Raw genomic sequence first — 22,775 nt, forward strand, 5'->3', positions numbered from 1 at the left:
CAGAGGGGCACAGCAAGACCACCAGGGACAGCATAGTTGGGCTCAGCATGTGATGGGCACAGCACATCCATGCTGGCCTGCGTAGGGTACAGGCTCCAGTTAGGGGACTTCTGATTGACCATGTCACCATAATAGTACTGCTTTAAATTATCTCCCAGCACTTTTAGAATTTTAATTCTTGTTTTTACCTATTCAAATGAAAATGGCTTTTCTCATAGTAAAGAACTGACTTCTTCCCAAGCTTCAAATGAACCTAATAGAGATGTCATGCAAAATAAATCAAGTTCTAGGCACCCAAAAGGCTGAAATTGAGTGTAATGTGTCCCTACTTGGCTTTTGGCAGTCAGCAGATCCTCTGGGGTGACATCAAGCCTCTTGGCTCCATTGCTGGTGTTCATCACCCTGGAACAATGAGGGATATAGTTTCTGCTCAGCCAATAAACAAGGCACAGTGACACACATTGAATATATATATAGTTGATTTCAATTTTACACTAGAAGAGAGGAGCATCAGGGACTTCCTAAGGAGTGTTTGCAGTCTAGGTCTTTAACGCCAACAACTGAAGTGACCTCAGCACAGCTAACAGCCTCAGGCACAAAAACCATGGGCCAAAGCACAGTATGGAGAATTCCACTTGGGGAATCGGATGAATGAATGCCATCAGCTCATGGTCATCGAGTTTCCTGTGACTATCAATGCTCAGGGGAACTTGAGCATGCCAAGCATTCTCAATATCCCATCCTTGCTCTAGTAGCTGCCTTTCTGTATTTGGGACAAATAAGAAAGCAGCAAGAAACACACACACACACACACACACACACACACACACACACACACACACACACACACACAAACACACACAATAAAGGGTAGATTTGATTGATCACCAGCCATTCTGGGAGGATTGGACCCCAGTCCTGTGAAGTGAGGTCTCTTGGGTCTCTTATCCCTGGAACGGGCCAGCAGCCAAAACTCTGAGGTGAGAGGTGACTTTTCTGTCACAGCAGGAAAAGCCAATGGTGGTGTCTGAGCTTGGCCCAGCCCTACAAGGATCAGGTGTTTAGAAGAGTGTGGGTTCCTAAGACATGAGTCCTGCCTGTAGAATGTTCCCAATGCATGTGTTTTGGTGTTGGCAGTGTTTGAAACAAAATGTTAAAAACAGATGAAATACTTTCTATGGAAGTTTAGCTCACAATGATTAGATTCTTGAGGCAGGGTATTAGGTATGCATGATTTTATTTAAAATGTGTCCAATAAGATTTTCCACTTGGAATGAACATTTTATCTCTTTCTGTATGTTATTATAAACAGTATTTCCTCATCTCATGGAGTTTCTTAGAAAGTTCTAGGTCATTTAACAGAAGAGAAAAATGAAAGTGTGGGGAGATTAAATGACAGGAAGTTTACACCACAGCCAGGGTGCTTGCGCCTCAACCTTGGGGACACACAAGTGAGTGGTGGGTGAAGAAACAGACCCAGTCATGCAAACCCTCCTAGGGTCACTTGGTGTCTTTTGGCAGTTCTGGTGTTCCCTGTCACTAGCACATATGATAGAATGAGTCTCATGACAGCAGCGAATGGGAAATTGTCTTTTTCTTTTGGTGGCTGAGAGGAGACAGGGATCCAGCTGCACTGTCCTTGGAGCACTCCTACACACCTAATGCTGCTCCCTGGGCCGCTGCTCTGGGCCCCAGCACCTGAAGTCCTGTCCCCTCTGGTGGCCGCAGCAGCCCCTCATTACATGGCACTGGTTTATCTGTGAACAGCACACCACAAAATCAGCATAGAGAGCACATTTGAACCAAGTGGGCAGTTGTAGTTTTAAGTTATCACTAGAGCCTGGCACTGGTTAGATTTGTGTTTTCATGAGCCAAATGTCATAGCACGAATGAGGTCTAAATGTCATCACAGCAGACCACAGGCCACAGAAAGAAAGACATGTCTTCAAGTTACGCTGACCTGCCAGGAAGAGAAACAGAGCTAGAGAGCTCGAGTACACAGAACAGCATCGCGCATGAGATGAAGGCAGGCTGCGGCGCTTCCGCCGGCCGGCCAGAGCTGCAGTCTTGAACGAAGCTAGGGGTGGGTGACGGGAGGGCAGAGGGCAGCAGACGGGCGATGCCGCCGTCTCCATCAACATTTGTTCTAAAGTGACTTGGAGAAGAGCATTCATTTAATGTGGAAACATAATCCCAAACAGCGTTTGCTCGTTCTCTTTGTAAACGCGTCTGGTCATAAATAACTTAAGTGTGTCCTTCGCATTCAGGATACAGTTCTGGCTGGAGTAGAAAAGGGCGGCGGGTGTGCAGCGGCGGGAGGGCGGCAGGGTGGCGTGTGGGCAGGCGGTGCACGTCGAGGACACATGCAGACGTCAGCCGTCAGACACGGGAGGGGTGACCCAGCCATACTTCTCGTGAGTCTTCACCAAACTCTTAAAGGTAGCTTCTGCTTCCTTGCGACTGAAGGACTTTTTTGACTTGCCCGCTTTCCTGCAGATCCGCCCCTGTGTGAGACGCAGAGAGACACTGGGTTAGCTCACCACCCCATCTGCCTCCCGCAGGCCTGTCACAGACACGTCAGAAGCAAGGCAATGATCTGGCACCAGCAAAGGGGACATCCTGGCAGGCAGCCACAGAGCACCGCAGCTTGGCAGAAAACATCCGCGGGTGCCAGAGGTTGGCAAACCTTTAGGGCCTTGTTCACAGACTCACAGCCTGGGCTCTATCTTTACTGGTTCATTCCATGAGGCTGAAGGGAACCCCTGGCTACAATCCGGAGACGCACTTAAGGGACTAGCCTTAAGACGACAGCTCAAGTCAGAGGCAAAATAGCCCCCTCCCCAGAATGACTTCATAACTTCTGCACCTTCTTTGGCAGAAGGTAGAGAGGATAAGGACATTTAGATATAGTTGTACATGTTATGCATTTGAAAACACAAAATCCCTTTTTAAAAAAATCTAAGCTTGAGAGCAGTTACTGAATTCCTTTAATTCACGCTATTTCAGAGTCCTTTCATGTATTACACAGCCTAAAAGGAAGGTGGGGCTTGGGGAAGCCTGCTCTGTCCGAGTGACCACGAGTGCTGTGAAGGACTGATGACGGTCATGCAGTGGGTTACAGGAATGGGTCCATCTTAAAGTGGACAGAAAGCTCTAGACCCCGAGACAAAAGGAGACAGACAGAAAGACCCTGTCTCCCCGGGTCCTGGGCAATGGGATTTGTCGGCAGTAAGTGGGGCCCAACCGAAGACATGCAGGAGTGGGGTGCTGCTGGGTCTTGACTGGATAGGCTTGTCGTGGTGGCAGACCGCTGAAGAACACGACTCCTCCTCTCCCAGGGACGGTGAGCTGCCTCAATCCGCTCTGGGAAAATAAGCCTCTCTCCCACCCACCGCGAAATACTGACAGGCTTAGTCTTGTACAGGAAACCAGGTTGCTTTGAGTTCTCGCCTCAGTGAATCCTCATGGAGCTTCTTAAGGGAAAGGTCACACGAATCATCCCTTTGGCCTGTGGACACATTTGCTCACCTTCACCAGGCTCAGGGTTTCCTGGGGTCGGCTTTTCCCCAAGCATCCAGGCACATGTTCTGCACACGAGGCGGAAACACCCCGAAGACCTTTGTATGCTTCGTACCAGCTAGCACGTACCTCCACACAAGTGCCATCTAATTTCTGCCAGCTCTGAACAGCCCTCTCCACTCCTGGTGTGTTGTGTTGGTGCTATGGCACCAAGACCCATGCCCACAACACTAGCTCTGTTCCCTTGTATTGGTTCTGAGGGCTGCAGCTGCCCAGGTCTGTGGGGCCATGTGCAGGCAGTGTCACGAAAGCCTGACTGTCCCTGATAACCCCAGGGGGAGAAGCTGGATTCAGAGGCTTCTGACTAATGGCCAATGTCACCCAACCTTGGGAACCTGGGAATCGAAGGGCATCTTGCAGGTATGAGTTCTTTTCAACACCTTTCTTTCTTTCTTTCTTTCTTTCTTTCTTTCTTTCTTTCTTTCTTTCTTTCTTTCTTTCTTTCTTTCTTTCTTTCTTTCTTTCTTTTTGAGGTAGGGTCTCACTCTAGTCCAGGCTGACAGGCTGACTTGGAACTCACTATGTAGTCTCAGGGTGGCCTCAAACTCACTGCGATCCTCCTCCCTCTGCCTCCTAAGTACTGGGATTAAAGGCATGTACCACCACGCCCGGCTCAATACCTTTCTTGTCAATTGTGGACATCAAGGAGGCAGGGATCCAGGGAGGAGTGCTCTGCCCTTCCTGGTGGCACTCTGGCTTACTTGTCTCTCTGCCACCAGGGAAGTGATACCCTTTCAAAGCCTATTGTGTTATAACCAAATGAACCGTCAAACAGAGAAGATCAGAAAGTAGCTATTTATTGAATCTAGAAACGTCTCCACATCCCAGCAGGGCACAACTTGCATGTTTAATTTTCTAGCTCCATACTTTATGAGGTACAGTTACATCTGATTAAAAAAAGGGGGCAATCAAGAAGTGGAGAGATCGTTTAGTTCATAAGGCAGTTGCTTTGTAAACTTGAATACCTGAGTTTGATCCCTAGGAGCCACGTAAAAGTGCTGAATTTGGTGATGCACGTTTGTAAATCCAACCCTGGGGAGGCAGAGACACGAGATCACTGGGGCTCATCAGCAGACAGCCTAGTTGGTAAGCAACAGGCCAGTAACAGAACCTGTCTCCCAAAAGGTGGATGACACCTGTTGTTTTGTTCTGGCCTCCACATGAATGTGCATACATATGAATGCTCACCTACATATGCACCCACATACATATGTGCACCCATGAAAGGACCTCCAAGATGTAACACATTCATAACCATCATAGTCATGGGCTAAGATCAAAGGCAAACAAGGCAGAAAAATGTGTCTCTGTCTTTCTCTTTCTTCTCTGCAGTTCTGATAAGTTCTGGTCTCCTTTGGGGATTCTGTATTATGAGCCCAGACAAACACAGGCTCATGGTCATCCTGGGAGAGTCTGCCACTTTGGCATGAACATGTAGTTGTCCTCCTCTTTGTGAAAGTCCCAGTTGTTACAAGACACAACCAACAAAGCCCTAGTAAAACAAGCCTCCCTTTGTTGCCGTCACTTCTCCATGGGATCATGAACACAGAGACCAGTGCGGAGTCCATCAGGTGGCCACAGTCCAGCTTGCTCAAGCCAGAACCTCGGTGCACGCACTCTACTCAGCTGTCACGGAGGGGCTCCCCAACCTGGCTTTCCACTCACCCTAACATTGCTCAGGTACAGATGCTTTTGTCATGTGTGGTGTACGCATGTATGTTTGTATGCATGTGTGTGTGTGTGTGCGTACATGTGTACAGGCCATAGGTCCTCTTAAGTCACTCTTCACCTTTTCTTTACGAGACATCTCATACTAAACCAGAAATTCATTCATCTGGTGAGAAAAGAATAGCAGTTATTTTCTATGTGGGACAAAATAACTGACAAGAAAAGATTTCACAGTTTCGAGGGGAAGGTTCATCATGGTAGAGAAAAGAATAGCATGAAGCCAGACGTGGCGGTGCATGCCTTTAATCCCAGCACTTGGGAGGCAGAGGTAGGAGGATCACTGTGAGTTCGAGGCCACCCTGAGACTCCATAGTGAATTCTAGGTCAGCCTGGGCTACAGTGAGACCTTACCTCAAAAAACAAAACAAAACAAACCTCAAAAAACAAAACAAAACAAAGAAAAACATGAGCAGGAAGCTAGCTCACCTCTTCATACATCAGAAACAGGGCTCAAGAGAAGCAAGAGTAGCTGGTCCTGAACACCCAGCAGGGCTAGACACAGGCCCCAGTGACACAACCCTTCCAGCAGGGCTCCACCTGCTACGACTAAGTATGGAGTTTAAACACAAACACCTGAGGCTCTGGGGGATTGTTGCATTCAAACGAACAAATACTCCAGTGATCAGGCAGGAGCCACCACACTGGGCATTTTCCACGGGGGTCTGAACACTGGTCCTCAGGCTTGTACAGGGGGCACTTTACCAACACAGATACTTTTTATAGTGTGTCTGGGCTCTTCTGATTGGCCATGCAATATTTCACAGAAAGATGCTGAGCTTGAAAACTAGCATTTCCATTCTCCAGCCCTACGAGGGTGCCAAGGAGCTATTTTGCTGAAATGGAACAGCAAGAGGAGACCCCTCCACACATGGTCCCCTTCCCCCGACCATGCTGATGTTTAAGTACTTTTTTCAGGATCCAGTATCTTCAAACCTGGACTTTTGGAAACTGAGGTGTGGTGGTACATACCTTTAACGCCAGCACTCAGGAGGCACAGGTAGGAGGGTAGCAGTGAGTTTGAGGCCATCCTGAGACTACATAATGAATTCCCAGTTTTTCTGGGTTAGGGTGAGACCCTATCTTAAAAAACTTAAAAAAAAAAGAAAAAAAAAAAGAAATTGAGATGTTGCTAGAGAATCACCCAGACAAATGAACTAGAAGACAAAGAATTCTGAAGTACAGTTAGATGAATTTTCTCATTCCTGTAGCATCATCCCTCTCCCTTCCTGTCTGTTTCCATCCAACAGCTGGAAAAGTATCACACATTTCCTTTGACTAACTCTCTTTCTTCTCACTATTTCTACTTGTATTTAATGCTACAAGACCCAGATGTGACACTCTACCTCCCTCATTGCAAGAGCATGGTGTCATCATTCAGAGTTCATGATAACATTCTTAGTTAAGTCACACACATCCTCTCCTGAGCCATGAGCTGTGAATGAAAAGCGACAGACGCCACTGTAACCCTGAACAGCCCATCCCTACATGGGCGCAGAAGAGTTAATGCAGGAGTTTGGGTGTGTGCTGGACAACAAAACTGCTTGGTGCCTCTTCAGTTTGACCTTGCTTTGCTGGCTTTTGGGAGGCCAATTACGTGATTCCGTATGACGAGAGCCCAACATGGCCACCAGCTTATAGGTGAACTTATAGGCCTGTCCTCCGTGGCTTTGCCCTGCTCCCATTACACCCACCTGCACTGAACTGCACTCTATCACTAGCTTGTCCACGTCTCCCTCAGTCATCCCGGATCCTTATTCACTGAGTGTGTTGGGTGCTGGATGTCAAAAGTACAGCAATGGGGGCTGGAGAGATGGCTCAGCGTTTAAGGCACTTGCCTGCAAAACCTAACGATCCGAGTTCAATTCCCTAGTACCCATGTAAAGCCAGATGCACCAAGTGGCACAAGCATCTGGAGTTTATTTGCAGTAGCTGGAGGCCCTGGCCTGCCCATTCTCTCTCTCTTTGTTCTCTCTGTCTCTCTCTGCTTGCAAATAAATAAACTTTAGAAAAAAAAGTACAGCAATACTACCCTTGGAGGTCATGGGGAGATGACACATGGCAGCCTTTTATGTCTTGGTGACATGTTGGTTGTTGGGGGTTAGCTCTGTTGAAGGCTGTCCTGTGAAGGTATAAGTGGCATGCCTGGCCTTGTCCCAATAGGTAGTAAATGTGGCAATGTACCTGTCTCCACACAGTATAAATGTCCCTAGGAGAGGAGTCCCTCCCAATTGAGCATATGGGTGAGGACAGGCAGAGCAGGGGACTCAGTCCCTCCTGGTTATTCAGCAGATGATAACTGAGGTTCCCTGGGTTAGTTAAGAATGGTGCTGTTCTGCAGGGACTTTCAGAGACAGGACTCTGGTCCTTAGGATATTTAGCCTGGAGGCTATGGATTCTAGCTTATGGAGGAAGGGCCAAAGAGAAAGAGGAGTGGTGGTGTCTGTGTCAAGAAAGTTTTCTTGATAGCATGGGAGCTAGCTTTGAAATGTAGCCCCAAGTAAAGGTTCAAAATAGCCTGGTGCGCTCCCAGAGCCACAAGCAGCTGCTTGGCAGGCTTGGGACTGGACCTCTGAGTCTGTATGAGCTGGTACAAATATTAACACACTGAGTGGGACAGAAATTACATAACTCAGTATGCCTTAAAACTCCTTCCCCCAGCACTATCTTGGCTGTGTAACCTTGAGCCAATCACTTAATGTCAATTTCCTCATCATAATGCATGACACTGGGTTTTTATAAGGATTCAGCATGGCAAAGCATGGAAGGTGCTTGGTCCAGTGCCAGGTCCAAGATGAACACAGTAAATGAGGCCTTTTATTTTTTATTCATTTATTTATTTTTGTTTTTTTGAGGTAGGGTCTCACTCTGGTCCAGGCTGACCTGGAATTAACTCTGTCATCTCAGGGTGGCCTTGAACTCATGGCAATCCTCCTACCTCTGCCTCCCGAGTGCTGGGATTAGAGGTGTGCGCCAACACGCCTGGCTCATGTTTTAAAAATATTTTATTTGTGCTGGAGGGATGGCTTACAGTTAAGGCCTTTGTCTGCAAAGGCTAAGGATCTTGGTTTGATTCCCCAGGACCCACGTAAGCCAGATGTGCTTGCTTGCTCGCTTGCTCACTCACTTGCTCTCTTTCTCTCTCTGTGTCTGCCTCTTTCCCTCTCTCGCTCTCTCAAATAAATAAATAATTTTAAAAGTTAAAAAATATTTTATTTGTAATGAGAAAGAGAGACACAGAGAAAGAGAGAGAGAGAGAGAGAGCAAGTGAGTGAGTGAGCAAGCGAGCGAGCAAGCACATCTGGCTTACGTGGGTTCTAGGGAATCTAACTTGGGTTCTTAGTCTTTGTAGGCAAGGGCCTTAACCACTGAGCAATCTTTCCAGCCCCAAGCCTTTCATTTTTTGGATGGCCATAATGTCCTCTCATCACAGATACTTTCATTCTGTTCTCTCTCTCTCTTTTGGTTTTTCCAGGTAGGGCTCACTCTTGCTCAGGCTGACCTGGAATTCACTATGTAGTCTCAGGGTGGCCTTGAACTCATGGCGATCCTCCTACCTCTGCCTCCTAAGTGCTGGGATTAAAGGCATGCACCACCATGCCTGGTTCCATTCTGCTCTCTTTTAAACAAGTCACAACTTTTCTGCTTTTCAGTGGATATAATATCTACTGACACTGATTTGGCCACAAAGACCTCTTCAGGCAAATTCAACACACCTTATTTTATAGGGGCTATGTTTATGCATGCATGTGCATTTGTGGGTACATGGGCATGCATGAGATGAGCATGTGGAGGCTAGAAGACAATCTCGGTGTCACTCTAGCTGCTGGTCATGTTCCTTTTGAGAGCATCTATTAGTGGCCTGGGGCTCACCAAGAAGGCTAGACTGGCTGGCCAGCAGGCCTTGGGAATCCATCTATCACTGCCTCCCCAGTTGCTAGGATTACGTGCTTACACCACTACATCTGGCTTTTTGTTCAATGTGGGCTCTGGGGTCTGGACTCAGGACCTTCTCCTTCCAAGATAAGTGCTGAGCATCTCTCAGCCCCCAATGTAGTATGTTTACATGGCTAATTGCTCTATTACCATTTTAACTAATGACATCAGCACATTAATCCTATATTTTTAAGTAGTTTGGGTTTTACTTTATAATTATGCCTCTTTGTAGCTTTGTGTTTTGTCTGTCTATAAATTGGAAGTGTATTCTTTTTTTTTAATTCAAGGTAGGGTCTCACTCTAGCCCTGGCTGACCTGGAATTCACTATGTAGTTTCAGGGTAGCCTCGAACTCATGGCAACCCTCCTACCTCTGCCTCCGAGTGCTGGGATTAAAGGTGTGTGCTACCACACCTAGCTTGTGGAAGGGTATTCTTTTAAAAAAAGGAAACATCTCCAGGGAGATGGTCGTAGACACCGATGAGACTCAAAACACATCAAAGCAGAAAACTAGAAGCTCCTGAGCATTCCACAGTTAAGGAGACCTCTATCCCGCTCTCCAAGTTTTGGGGAGCATTGTGGAAGGACAATGGGGCAGAAAGAATATAAAAGCCTCAGGGTGGGAAGGTATACTCCATGCAGGAACTGATTGGTGCATCCATGACCCCAGAGAGACTACTGATATCCCACTAGGAGGGTCCTCAGTGGAGTAGGGATGAGGGGAGGATACATTAGAGGATAACCTGATGGAAATATGACCAATTTGCACTATGTTCATATTTTAAAGTTTCCAATAAAAGTAAAAAAAACAAAAAAGAGGAAACATTTCCAGACTCCTGTGAAGTTCCAAGGCTCTTAAATGTTTTTCTTCAGCTTGAATGCCAGAGCTGAGCCTGTTTTCAGTCTTTGGAAGAAGAGTTTCTGGTCTAAAAGCACCCAGAATCTCTACACCCCAAGCTAGGCTGCAAACTCAGCTCCCATTACACTGCCACCTGGGAACACACGTGAAGCCCACAGGCTCCTGCCCGAAGGAAACACCGTTGTGGGAACATGAAGGGTGAGCCAAGTGGGAAGGCTGAATCAGGGGCTTCTAAGGTTGAACATTCAAAGCAAATCCTAGACAAATCCAACCTGTACATGTCTAAGGACAGGCAAGAGTCCACTACAGATAGGACTGCTTCAAAGAAACTTGTTCCCAAATCAATACCATAACACTTATGCCACAGACAGGCAGGGTATTGACAGAAGGATCAAAGGAGCTGTGTGCATACCTGTGTCTGTGTGTTTGTAGTGTGCAAGGCTCATTGTATGCCATGTGAGAACATATGGTGGTGTGTGTACAAACGCGTGTGTCTACTGTTGTGGCATTCATGCTGCAGGGACATAAGTGAGCTCCCTGCTGGGGAGTAGCCACTGACCAAAGCCCAGCAGTGATCTTGGGAGGAGCCACTTGCCAAGTGAAGGTCACCCCAAGCGGCTGGTGGGTGCCTTTCCCACCCTCAGGGACTATTTCCAGCAGCAGCCGGCAGAGGGCTTGGAGAGCAGAGAGGGCCTGGAATGGCTGAAACACGACTTAATGTGCCACTTTGGAGTACCTGGTGGGATCATCCAAAGTGAAAAGCTCAGAGATTGCTGACTTCCCACACACATCTGTTGAGGGTGACCACAAACCTACATATGGCTGGTGAGCTGTTGCTGTGATGCAACGTTACCTGATGTTCAGGACTTGTTGGGAACCAGTTTCCATTCTGTAATTTGCTGAAGAGCTGGAGCTCCTGAGACAGAAGGCATGGGAACCCACTCAGAACCTCATACTTGGGGCTTTACATACATTTTGTCCATCAGAAATATTGAAGTTGGTTTGGAGAGATGACTTAGAGGATAAAGCACTTGTCTGCAAAGCCAAAGGACCAAGGTTAGAGTCCCCAGGACCAACATAAGCCAGATGCACAAGGTGCTGCATGCATCTGGAGTTTTTTTTTTTTTTTTTTTTTTTGCAGAGGCTAGAGGCCCTGGTGCACCCATTCTCTCTCTCTTTCTTTGTGCCTCTCTAATAAGTAAGTAAAAAATTCTGAAGTAAATCCACTTTATTTTAAATATTGTCTTCAAAAGTCCCCAGCCACTGGCAGTGCCAAAGACACACTTCACACTTGCTCACCAACCATAAGCATCACTTTCATGTACAGGCCAAAGAAAGTTCTAGCGATTGTTGAATCTGCCCTGGAACAGATGGCATTTTCTTGGAGGAATCAAGCACAGAAAAAGGAACATTTTGCTAAAAATGTGCATGATATCAGATGATCACTTTAAAGTTGCGTTTTAGAGAATCACTAACACTTTTGCTTGAGCAGCCAGGTTCTGGGGCAAGGGTGGGGCTTGCATTGATATGCTCCTTAAGGTGGTTGAGTAACAGCAAGACCCTCCTGGAAGACAGATGTGCCCTTCATGTACAGTCACTGTCCTCAGGATGGGACAATCTTCCCATTAGATCTGCCAAGAAGCACCTCCCAGTGGGTTTCATGAGCATCCACCTTCCTTTATAGATGAGGAAACGGAGACACCAGATTGGTGAGGTGACTAAAATCACACAGCTCAGAGTGCCTAAGTCAGGGTTCCAATAAAGGAAGCTTTGGCCACCAGCCTCAACTCCAGACCAGCTCCTCCCCAGAAGCAGAAAAGGGTCACTGATAAAGAGAGGATAAAGCCAGGGCCATGCATCTTACCTAGGTTATCTGTTCTGGCTTCTAGGTGATGTGGGGCTCCCCCTTCTGAGGGAGCTCCTCTGCTCTCTCTGTGCTATTGGAGCTCCTGGCCTGCATCTCACCGTTTACCACTGTGTGTATGAATCTTGAGCTCAGCTCATCAAGGCACTGATTGTTGGTTTTCTCCTGTGGCCTCTGTACCCCTCATGGGTCGACGGTGATGGAAGAGGCAGTAAGCTTGTGGTCCCACTTCCAGATAATAGGCAATCTCACTGTTTGTTTTGATTAATGATGTTTTTCATGGGCGAAGCGAGGACACTGTGTTCCATTTCCAAGCACACCGCTACTCTAGTATTTTCTCTTTTGGAGCTAATTCTAGAAGTCTACATGGAGACGTCTAAAAAAACCTCACAAGCCCTCCTTTGTTATCAAGTGCAACTCCCGGATGATGCAGACGTTGGTATTTCTACATTTACTCACACACCTGACTTTGTAAAAGCACATGCTACTGTCTCGAATCTCAGCCCTGGCTGAAGATGGCTCTCTCTGTTCCTGCACCCCTGAGTAATCTACATGAAACAATGGTGTTTTCTTGACCTCTTGGCTCAGAATCTGGGCCAATCTTCTTCCCTGCACATGTGGTTTTCCTTCTCATATGATGTTTTTTTTCTTCTTCTTGGAATACACTTTGAAAAGGAAGAGACTGGTGTGTGCCTACCTATTCTTGGTGGCTTTATTCTCACCAACGGTCTCCTGCTGGATTGGGGGGTGGGGAGGGAAGAAGTCTTCTCTCTGCAGCCTGCAACCACCCACCTGATATAAGCCCATGACACCCAAAGTGCCCCCATTTTTCCATGCAGATCTTAACTTAGGGAAGGGGCATGACATCCTCCCATGGCTTTCCTGATGCTTTACCTATGTGGGATGTACCCAGGGGAGCCAAGCTTGGTAGAAGAGGCTAGGCCTTCCTTGTCCCCAGGGAGGATGAACTCCTGAGCAATGGGGATGCACAGCTGAGAAGATGGTTGCCAGGGAGACAAGATGTGCTGAAAGTTACCCATCTTCACGTTGCTGCATTTTGCCATGTGCCTATGGAAGGCACTTCACTGACAAGGCCCACCCTCCCTCACACATGAGTGATGATCTGCCTGTGACCCCAAGTCCTTTCCTACATCTGTCGTCTGATCACTCTCCAGCATCAAGGGAGTTCAATATTTCTTTATTGCAAGCCTCCCATCACCCTGTTTCTTAGCCCAGTCAGGCAAGGCTTTTGAAGGGAATCCCCAGGAGAAATGAAGGGAAGCCCCAAGAGAAATGAAGGGGACCAAGAATGTACCAGATCATTTGACTGCAAAGCAGGCTGGGGAGTCAAAGTGTCCGAACAGAGGGCAGCCTCCTGCTGCTGCGTGCCCTGCAAGCAGAGGTTCATGAGTTTGATGAACAAAACAAAAACCAAACAGGCAACCCAAGCGTGGTGTTTTGGCAAGACTGCACCAAGATTTCATGGGCAGCCAGGGTACCACGACTGGTGCTCACTCCGCAGATGGTCGAGTCAGGGAGCAGGCCTGCCTTTACACTAAGGATGATATTTCACAGCCTCACTGTTCCGGAATGGTGGGACTTGTAATGACGGAGAAAGGTCACATTGCATACCACACCACGAGTGTTACCAAATGTGAAAAGAACTGTGGCACTAAGTAAATACAGCTAACTCAAGATACGTTTTCTGGAGAAATTCGAGTGTGAAAATATTATGACTTGGGTGGATACTATATAAAATACATTTTGTCTTTCAGAATAGTCCTTTCTTTGCTGAAAAATACAGCATGATGACTCTAGGTTTATTTGCTTCACCAACATGATCACTCTACAAGCTAAGATTGGTGTTCCTGAGGTCAAGATGATCAGTTTCTGCCACTGGACATATGGACACACTTGCTGAACACCAGGCTCTGGGCTCAGGACAGGGTTCTTGAATGGGGTTTTCTTTTGTGAGCTATGGGTGATGATGAAATTTGGCTGAGGGGAAGCATCCTGGATTTTCTGTACATCTCTTCAGAGCCACACATATCTGGTCTTTGGCTTACCCACAACGTGAAGCGACAACTTCAGCCTCTACCACCCACCAGATGTCAGTTTCAGTCCTAACAGATACTGTACCAGGTCAGCCCTGAAGTCTCTAAGGGCACATTCTTGAGAGCTGGCTTATCAATTTCCTGCACAAAGAATTCTTTTGTGGCTGGGGATGTATGTAGTTCAGTTGGAAGAATGCTTGCCTGGCATGCATGAAGCCCTGGGTTCAGTTCCCAGCACTGTATAAACCTGGCATGGCCCACCACTCTGGAGAGGAATGGAGTGGAATCAGAAGTTCAGGATTATCCTCAACTACACAGTGAGTTCATGGCCAGCTTGGACTACATGAGAGGGTAACAAAGCAAGCTTCTCTTTCAATGTTCATTTTCCAAGGTCGAGCTAGGGAGACATCCACCAGATGGTCCCCAGGACAATGCTCATTAAAAAAAAAAAAGCGAACCAACTTCCAGGCCACTGTCTCTCTTGTTTGTAATATCACCAAGAACTCTGCTGGAGGGTTCCACCATTTGGGCAAGTAGGGAAGGTCCACTCTAGCAATAGCTACCCTGGGTAAGGGACACAGGGTGGCTTCCAGAAGTGTTCACCTAAGCCCAATCAGAATGACAGAAAATTGGTACAGGCTGACTAAAAGGGGCTGGAACCCAGAGCAACTTGTTGAGAATCTGTCATGCCTGAATCCACAGTGACTCCAAGGTGGCCCTTCCTATATCAGTGTGACCCAGAGATCACAGCTAAGGTGGGGGGTCAGCTAGTGGAATCTAGTGAGGCTTGGTGGGCATGTGAGGGTGTACAGATGCCTAGTCAGCCTGAGACTGTATTGTGGTCATCACTGCCCCTCTGGAGGGATGGGTGTGGGAGTATGTGAAGTGTCCACCCTGATGGTATTGGCCCTTCAGGGAGACCTAACCTATTAAGGACCAAGAACCTTCAACATCAATGTTGGTCTCTGGTTCCAGGGCTCAGGTGTGAGGCTATCCTGGGGAGGCCTAGGTGGAGGTAGGGATTTGTAACTGGAGTTGGGGTCATTGGTTTCCAAGAAGAGAAGATGTTTTCTCCTCTGTCTCCACCAAGAAAGGGGGGAGGGTGTCCTTATTGGTGACAATGAGTTCCTGGTGAAACAATTCTGTTCAGGTTCACAAAGTCCAACTATGTTTTCCAGCTGAGAAAGTGTATTTGTTAGCAAGTGGGCTGAAGATGGTACCATGTAATCAAAGGACAAGAAAGGAGGGTGGCACAAATGTGTGAGGCATTTCCAGGCAGAGTGCTTTTGCTTTTTGTCATCCTTTCATCAAGAGCAGCTGTGGGCTGCTGCCTGTGCCCTTGAACCAGGCCGCTACAACATTTCAGCAGCCCATTCTCTTAATGAGCAAGCACAGCAGTGTCTTTCCAAAGCTCAGCAACTCAGTGCCCAAACACAGTCTCTGCCTGCGAGAAAACTGGACCTTTACTGCTGAAAAAAACCTGAAAAATCTCCTACAAAAACTGTAGCCAGCTCGATCCTTTTGCCCCAGAACACCCTTTGGATTGTTTGGTGCAATGTCTGCTAATGAGGTGTTAATGAGTTGCAAGGCTGTAGGTGGGAAGAAAGCATCCTCTCAGCACAAAAATAATGACTCCTTGACTCCAGGCTGCGAGGACACAGAAGAGCCCAGCTGAGAGCCACCAACTTCTCGGATTCCAGATGCCTGTACAACCATTCGGTAGGTGGTCAGCCACCCCGTGTGATGAACTTAGCACAAGTCATACCAATGCACTTTCAAGAGTAAGCTATCTCTAGAAAGTGCACATTTTGGCAGGGCTTATAGAGAAGCCCAGTAGCTGAGAGTCAGGGCTTCAGGAAGCCTGGGCACTTCCACACGGAACCTCCAGTCCTCTCTCCACTTCCAGTCCCAACCAGCACGAACCCGGTCATTCCCTGCTGTGATCCCTCACACTCCAGCCGTCTCCAGTTTGCCTGTTACATGACTCCTCTGTTACCCACCCTGCCATCCACTTATGTGGTTTTGTGTGAGATTCAGACCCCTGAGTATATGACAGAGCTCCATGCAGCATGCCATGTTCCATGAGAGGGAAGGAGAAGCCTCACACCATTTCAGGGCTACACTGTCTTTCCACTCTTCCAGTTCTCTGTGGTGCACAAATGTTGTGAGCAATGGGGGTGGTTCCAGCACCGCCGCTGTCTATATTTGCAAATGAAACAAGGCAGAGGTACAGCACAAAATAGCTTAGTCAGTGTTGCCTAAACAAGCTGGGGACCGTTGTGGAAAACTCAGTGTTCTGTCATAAAACAGTCTTAAGATTGCAATCAGGCAAGGAAGTTGATTCTAAATTACAATCTCAGCCTCTGGTTGAAAAGCTTAGAAAATGGAGGGGCTGCTTTCATTAGACCTAACACAACTAAACAGAAATTCCCTGCAGGCAATTGAAATAGCCGTTAGTGCTTTCAGGCCAGTCCTGTCAGAGACACTCTGTAGTTCCTCAGTCTGTGCCAGGCAACATAGGCTTTACTTTCTGAGGAAGAATTATATAAGTAGAGAAGAGAATTCTACTAGTGGGGTTACAGTCATTCCTGGAAACCTTCAAGCAATATGTACTTTATAATATGATGGCCATAGCTTGTGCCAGTCCCTGCTCAGAAGACTTTACCTATTTAAGTATGTATGTATGTATGTATGTATGTATGTATGTATGTATGTGTGTATGTATGTATGTATGAAAGAGAGAGGGGAGAGAGAGAGAGAGAGAGAGAATGAATATGGGAGTGCCAGGACCTCTTGCCAATGCAAATGAACCCATGTGTGTTGTTAATTGATAGCCATGTGCCCTGATGGGCTCCATATGCAGGAACACACCTGCATCAGACTTGGCTCTGGCATGCAGGTCACTGGCCAGGTCTACTGACCTGCAGGGATGAGAATCTCTTCTCTGAGTGAAAAAGCTGGGACATGAAAGCCATTCATCAAGTGCAGAGATGCGAAGCTGGTTCTAGCTGGCAGTGCAAAGGGGGGCTGAGGGGAGGATACTCAAAGGCCAAGGGTGAAGTTATGAAGCCAGTGGGAGAAGACAGAAGAGCATCTCACCCATGAGAGTGTGGTGGGGAGTGGTCTATACACAACTTCCACCATGAAACAAGGATTAATATCACCACTTCCACCTTAGGCAGTTTGTTTTTCATTAAGATAGAGAAAGACAAAATATAACCTTGCCTAAAATCCACACAAGAAATTAACAACAGAAAGAATTACAGAAATAACAAAAAGCCAGACAACCAGAAACAGCATACAGCAAGAGAGGGTTATATTAAGATGCTTAAAAGAGAGGAATCAGAGTGGCTGGTAGAACAGGGAGGGTTACGCACATTTACCAGGACTACAGAACACACAAAAGACCCCACAGGGCTCTTGCCCAAGCAGTCTTGGGAAAAGAAGACATTGTGAGCTGCTGGTAGGCAGGCACATGCCTGGCCCACAATGCCATTCTGAAAGTTCTTGCAGTCATGAGAAAAAGTCAACCACATGTACCACCAGGTGCTCAGGTCTAGGTGGCAGCCTCAGACATTTGCTTGCATTTTCTGAAGGCCTATTTGCAGATGTTAGTATCAGTGCCCAAGTGATGAATGAAGGGGTGCAGGGGGCCCTTCCTGGGGGCTGTTAATAAGCAGTGAAATCCCTCAAAGCAGTGGTACAACATGGACATGTGAGGAGCCAACAGTTAGATATGTAAACAGTGACGTGACTGTTTCCAGGACAGAGCTCTGGGAGAAGGAACCAAGCTTCTGAGGGCGGCCAAGAACACAGCACTCTCCATGTAACTACACACATCATGCACGGAGTGACATGGAGTGACTTACACTGGTCTGTGTTTCTTAAGGATATCTGTTAAAAATAGTGGGCTTATTGGGACAAGAAGGGCCTTGCAAGGACTATAGAGCTATTGTGTACTTCTTTGCATCTGAGACCAAAAGTAAATGCTAAAAGAAATATACTGTTTAAATTAATATAGATACAAACATTTACTATGCTTGTATTAAAATATCATAGTTTCCCTAAGTGTCAAGAAAAAATGTGTTTGAACATATAACAGGAACATGATCTCGTTTACAAATCAATAAATAGCGCATGACTGTGTATGGACAGCGCCATGTGCTCTTACTACAGATCCCTGTGTTCCTGGTACTAGTACACACTCCATGTGATCTCACTAAAATCCCAGTGTTCCTGGATCTAGTGGACAGCTCCACGTGCTCACACTAAAGATCCCTGTGTTCCTGGTACTAGTGAACAGCTCCACATGCTCACACTAAAGATCTTTGTGTTCCTGGTACTAGTGGACAGCTCCACGTGCTCACACTAAAGATCTCTGTGTTCCTGGTACTAGTGGACAGCTCCACGTGCTCACACTAAAGATCCCTGTGTTCTGGGTACTAGTGGACAGCTCCACGTGCTCACACTAAAGATCCCTGTGTTCCTGGTACTAGTGGACAGCTCCACGTGCTCACACTAAAGATCCCTGTGTTCCTGGTACTAGTGGACAGCTCCACGTGCTCACACTAAAGATCTCTGTGTTCCGGGTACTAGTGGACAGCTCCACGTGCTCACACTAAAGATCCCTGTGTTCCTGGTACTTGTGCATAGCTCCACATGCTCTCACTAAAGATCCTGGTACTTGTGCACAGCCCCACGTGCTCTCACTAAGCTAATTTGTTAGGCTGAAATACATGATTAATGCAGAGTCCTAGGAACTAGGAGTACAGTTCCTAATAATGATGAGATGTGCAACCATCAAATTAAAACTGGGCAAAGGGCAAAACATGACATTTAAAAGTCACTCAAGTTTCACCGAACTTCAAATAAACAAGTCTTAACCATTTGAAAGATGTTAGGCCTCAGTAAAACAATATAATACAAGTTAAGAAATAAAACATATTGTGCCAGTGAGACTAGGCAGCCCCCTGATCTCCAAGGTGAAGAAGCCAGGGGCCCCAGTCTTCTGATGCTGATAATGTGTCTGGGAACCTCTTCTCAGGGGTGCACTCAATCAGAAATTGGTGTGGCCCTGCCCTTTGATCTAGCACTCCACTCTAGGCTTCCGCAATGGTAACAAAGAACAGGAACAAATCTGATAGTCCAGTTGGTCTATGCAGAACGTGACAACGGGAAGGGTTGCAGGCTTCGGGCTGCTCGTGGGTTCGGCTCCATCATCCTGGGTACTCCCAGTCCATGGGAGGCTCACAGCCTTTTAAGAGTTTACTGGCCAGAAGGACAGCCATGAGAGTATGCAGAAAGCTGTGCCCACTTCAGCATTCATGCACAATTCCAGGTTCCCCACAGCCCCTCTCTGATGCATGAGTACAGGAAAGTGCAGAGAGGTACCTTCTACTGCTGCAAAAACAATACAGCAAGTACTTAGTGTCTTCTGTACACACAAAAACCTCTTCAGAGTGGTAGACATTGGACAACATAAAATATGCCATTTCTATATATAATTACACAAGCCATGATTTTCCTGGACCCTTTACGACATACTGAAGTGCTGATAGTCATGGCAAGAAGTATAAAGTAATACCAACGACAGCTACACTGTAACTATAGAATTGGCTCATTGCAGGCCTGGACAGCTGGAGGGTCAATGGGGTTGGTTGGACTAAGCTTCCTGTGGGAAGGACAGGCCTTCCGAGGGCTCACTTAGATGCAAAGGGCAGAATGTGTCTTGTCCTTCTACAAACTCTGAGTCTCTGGAGACATTCTACACTGGCTAGTGGCCCACACCTAAGGCTGCAGCTTGGTTCCTGGATACTGGCTCTCATCATCTGCACCCCTGTCTACAGCGCCAGAGACCAAGGCAGGGTTCCACTTGTGGTCCTGTTACTAGATATCTCCTGTGCTCACTCTCAGCGGAGAAGGGCATTTGACTGTTGCACTGAATGGGATCAGAACAATCTACTTTCCTGTCAAATACTTTACCATCATGAGGGCAGATCAGAGTCAGTAGCAACAGAGAAAATCCATTTATATTGTTTTACATTTAATTGCCTTTTAGAGTTAAGTGAATTTGGAGGAAGAAAAAAATCTACAAACCATTTTAATTACAGTGTCGCAGAACTCAGGGTGTCATGCTAAAGTTAAAAATGTAAATACTGGGGTTGGAGAGATGGCTTCAAGGCTAGGGTGCATGCCCGTGAAGCCTAAGAGCTCCTGTTCAAATCCTCCAGATCCCATGTATAGCCAGATACAACAGATGCAAGCATGCCATGCCATGCGTGCACACAAAGGGGTGCGTGCCTTGAGTTCATTCACAGTGGCTAAAAGACCCTGGTGCTCCCATTCTCTCCCTCTCTCTCTCTGCCTCTTTCTCCCTCTCTCAAAAATAAAAAGTAAAGTAATGAAAAATAAAAAATATAAATATCTACTTATATATTGTGAATGAAAAATTTATATGAACATTTAAAATCTGCATTTTCATTTTACAAAAGTACTATATATATATATGCACATACATGTATGGACACAGACAGAGAGAATCTAGTCTTATGCTATTTTTTTTTCAAGGCAGGGTCTCACTGTAGCCATGCTGACTTGGAACTCACTCTGTAGTTCCAGGCTGGTCTCAAACTCACATTGATTCTCCTCCCTCAGCCTCTCGAGTGCTGGGACCAAAGGTATGTGCCATCATGCCTGACTAGTCTTATGCTATTTGATAAACTCTGATACCTGTGAGGTTTATGAAGAATTTCCCTATTCCTACGTATCTGGGGTTGGTCGGCCTTGGCAACAAAGTGTGGAGACATGCCTCAGGCCATCTGGCTGGGAATCTGGCAGGAAGTTACATGGTCTTTACAGAGGAGACCTCTTAGGCAGGCTCAGGCAGTCATGCTTCCCTCATCGATGTGGGCGCATGAAACCAAGCCCAACTCATTCTTACAGTGCTCAGAGTTCTAAGGAGTCAAGAGGAGGAGGCCAGCCAAGGGGGAACAAAAGGAAGATGAAGTGGTTTGGATGAAGTGGTATGCATGAATTCTGTCAGTCTCTGACAGGTACCAGAAGAAAGGGCAGTTCTCAGGCCTTGATGGCAAATTTGGTGGTGATGTTTGGGGGATATTCTAATGAATTTAACATAAGAATAGCACAATACATAGACGGTTAACAAAAGTGTTCATCATATACCTTGCAACGGGCTGGGTACCACTCACTTGCTCAGTGCTTCCTTCAACCAGTTTGATAAATGAAATGACCAATTAATCACTAACTCTTCTTGGCTGTGACTGTAAGCAAGTAAAATTACACCACACAAAGAACAGACACACCATGCTTATGGAGCTGTTCTTTAAACAACACTACTTTCTCAGCAAAATCAGTTCCAAAGCCACATATGTTGCTTGGCTTCTGCTGGGTCTTCTGATGCTGGGTACAATCCTCCTCCCATCTGCCCTGGATTTCCTGTCAAACACTGTGACAATATTCTGGGGACTCGTGGTCACAAATGAAAACCCCACAGAACCAAGTCTCATTTACTAAAACACCGTGGCCAATACATTTGATATTCTGGGAAAAACAGAAACTTCACATTTGTGGGGTGCACCTGATGCCAGGAGTGAAACTGCTTTGTCCTTGGTGTCAAGCAGAAAATGCTCTTCCATTGAGTGTGACTTTGTTCCTAAAAATGCCCCTCTCTGACACTGCACTCACCACGGACTCAACCCTCCTGCTTTCTCTGATGATTCCTGACCTTGCTGTGCCTCAAGGGCACCAGCTCTACTTCTTTGCCAATACTTGCTGTGTGCACTCAGTGCAAGGTCTGATTTTTTCCCTAGGGTTTCCACCTCCCTAGCTCCTACCAGACTTTCTTTTTTTCTGGTGGCAATATTGAGAGAGAAGCTAGTTAATTTCTCTACTTTTGAATATAATGTTAATTCATGCAAAGATCACCTTTGGACCTCCCAAAATGTTCAGGACCTAAACAGGCAAGGAAGGACAGGAAGGAAGGACAGAGTGGGGACACACCATGCAGCCGCTGACAGCCTGGAACAGAGCAGCATCAGGAGGTGGAAACAAAGTTTGAGAACCACTGGAACCTGAGATAAGTGACTTGGTGACAATTACTTTTTCTTCATCTCATGGCTTCCTGTAAGGAAAGTAAATTATTCTCTCTATGGAGACACCCCCTCACTGCTTTCTGCCATTCACTGGGTCTTGAAATTTCAATAGAGTCTATAAAAATGACTCAGGAATTAAAAACGCTTGCTCTTCAAGCCTGCCAACCAGAGTTCAGATCCCCAGCGGTGCATGCACCATTAATCCCAATACACATACAGAAATGGAAGTGGGAGTCGGGAGAACCCCAAAGCTCACAGGCTAGCTAGTTTGGCCTTCATAGCAGCAAACAAGAAAGACCCTGTCTCAAACAAGATCGAGAGATAGGACCGAGACCCCAGGGTTGTCCTCTGACCTCCACATGTGCACCATTGTGTACACCACACACACACACACACACACACACACACACACACACACACACACACGAGAGAGAGAGACTGTGTCTCAAACAAGGTAGAGAGAAAGGACCAGCACACCAAGGTCGTCCTCTGAGCTCCACATGTGCACCATGGTGTACACCACACACACACACACACACTCACACAAGAGACTATGTCTCAAACAAGATAGAGAGAAAGGACCAGCACACCAAGGTCATCCTCTGAGCTCCACATGTGCACTATGGTGTACACCATACACACACACAC

At 46.7% G+C, this 22,775-nt stretch overlaps 1 protein-coding gene across 1 annotated transcript in view; it reads right to left on the reverse strand.

Annotated features, from left to right (window-relative positions):
• Positions 1-1,220: 1,220 nt before the first annotated feature.
• Ube2ql1 (ubiquitin conjugating enzyme E2 Q family like 1) overlaps positions 1,221-22,775 on the reverse strand; it is a 40,909-nt gene continuing 19,354 nt past the window's right edge. The window contains exon 2 of the mRNA XM_004666109.2: positions 1,221-2,504. Within this exon, the coding sequence (XP_004666166.2) occupies positions 2,373-2,504 (132 nt within the window). The 3' untranslated portion in view covers positions 1,221-2,372. The remainder of the gene's footprint in view (positions 2,505-22,775) is intronic.

This window comes from Jaculus jaculus, chromosome 20, assembly GCF_020740685.1.
Source record: "Jaculus jaculus isolate mJacJac1 chromosome 20, mJacJac1.mat.Y.cur, whole genome shotgun sequence".
In the NCBI taxonomy this organism is placed as follows: Eukaryota; Metazoa; Chordata; class Mammalia; order Rodentia; family Dipodidae; genus Jaculus; species Jaculus jaculus.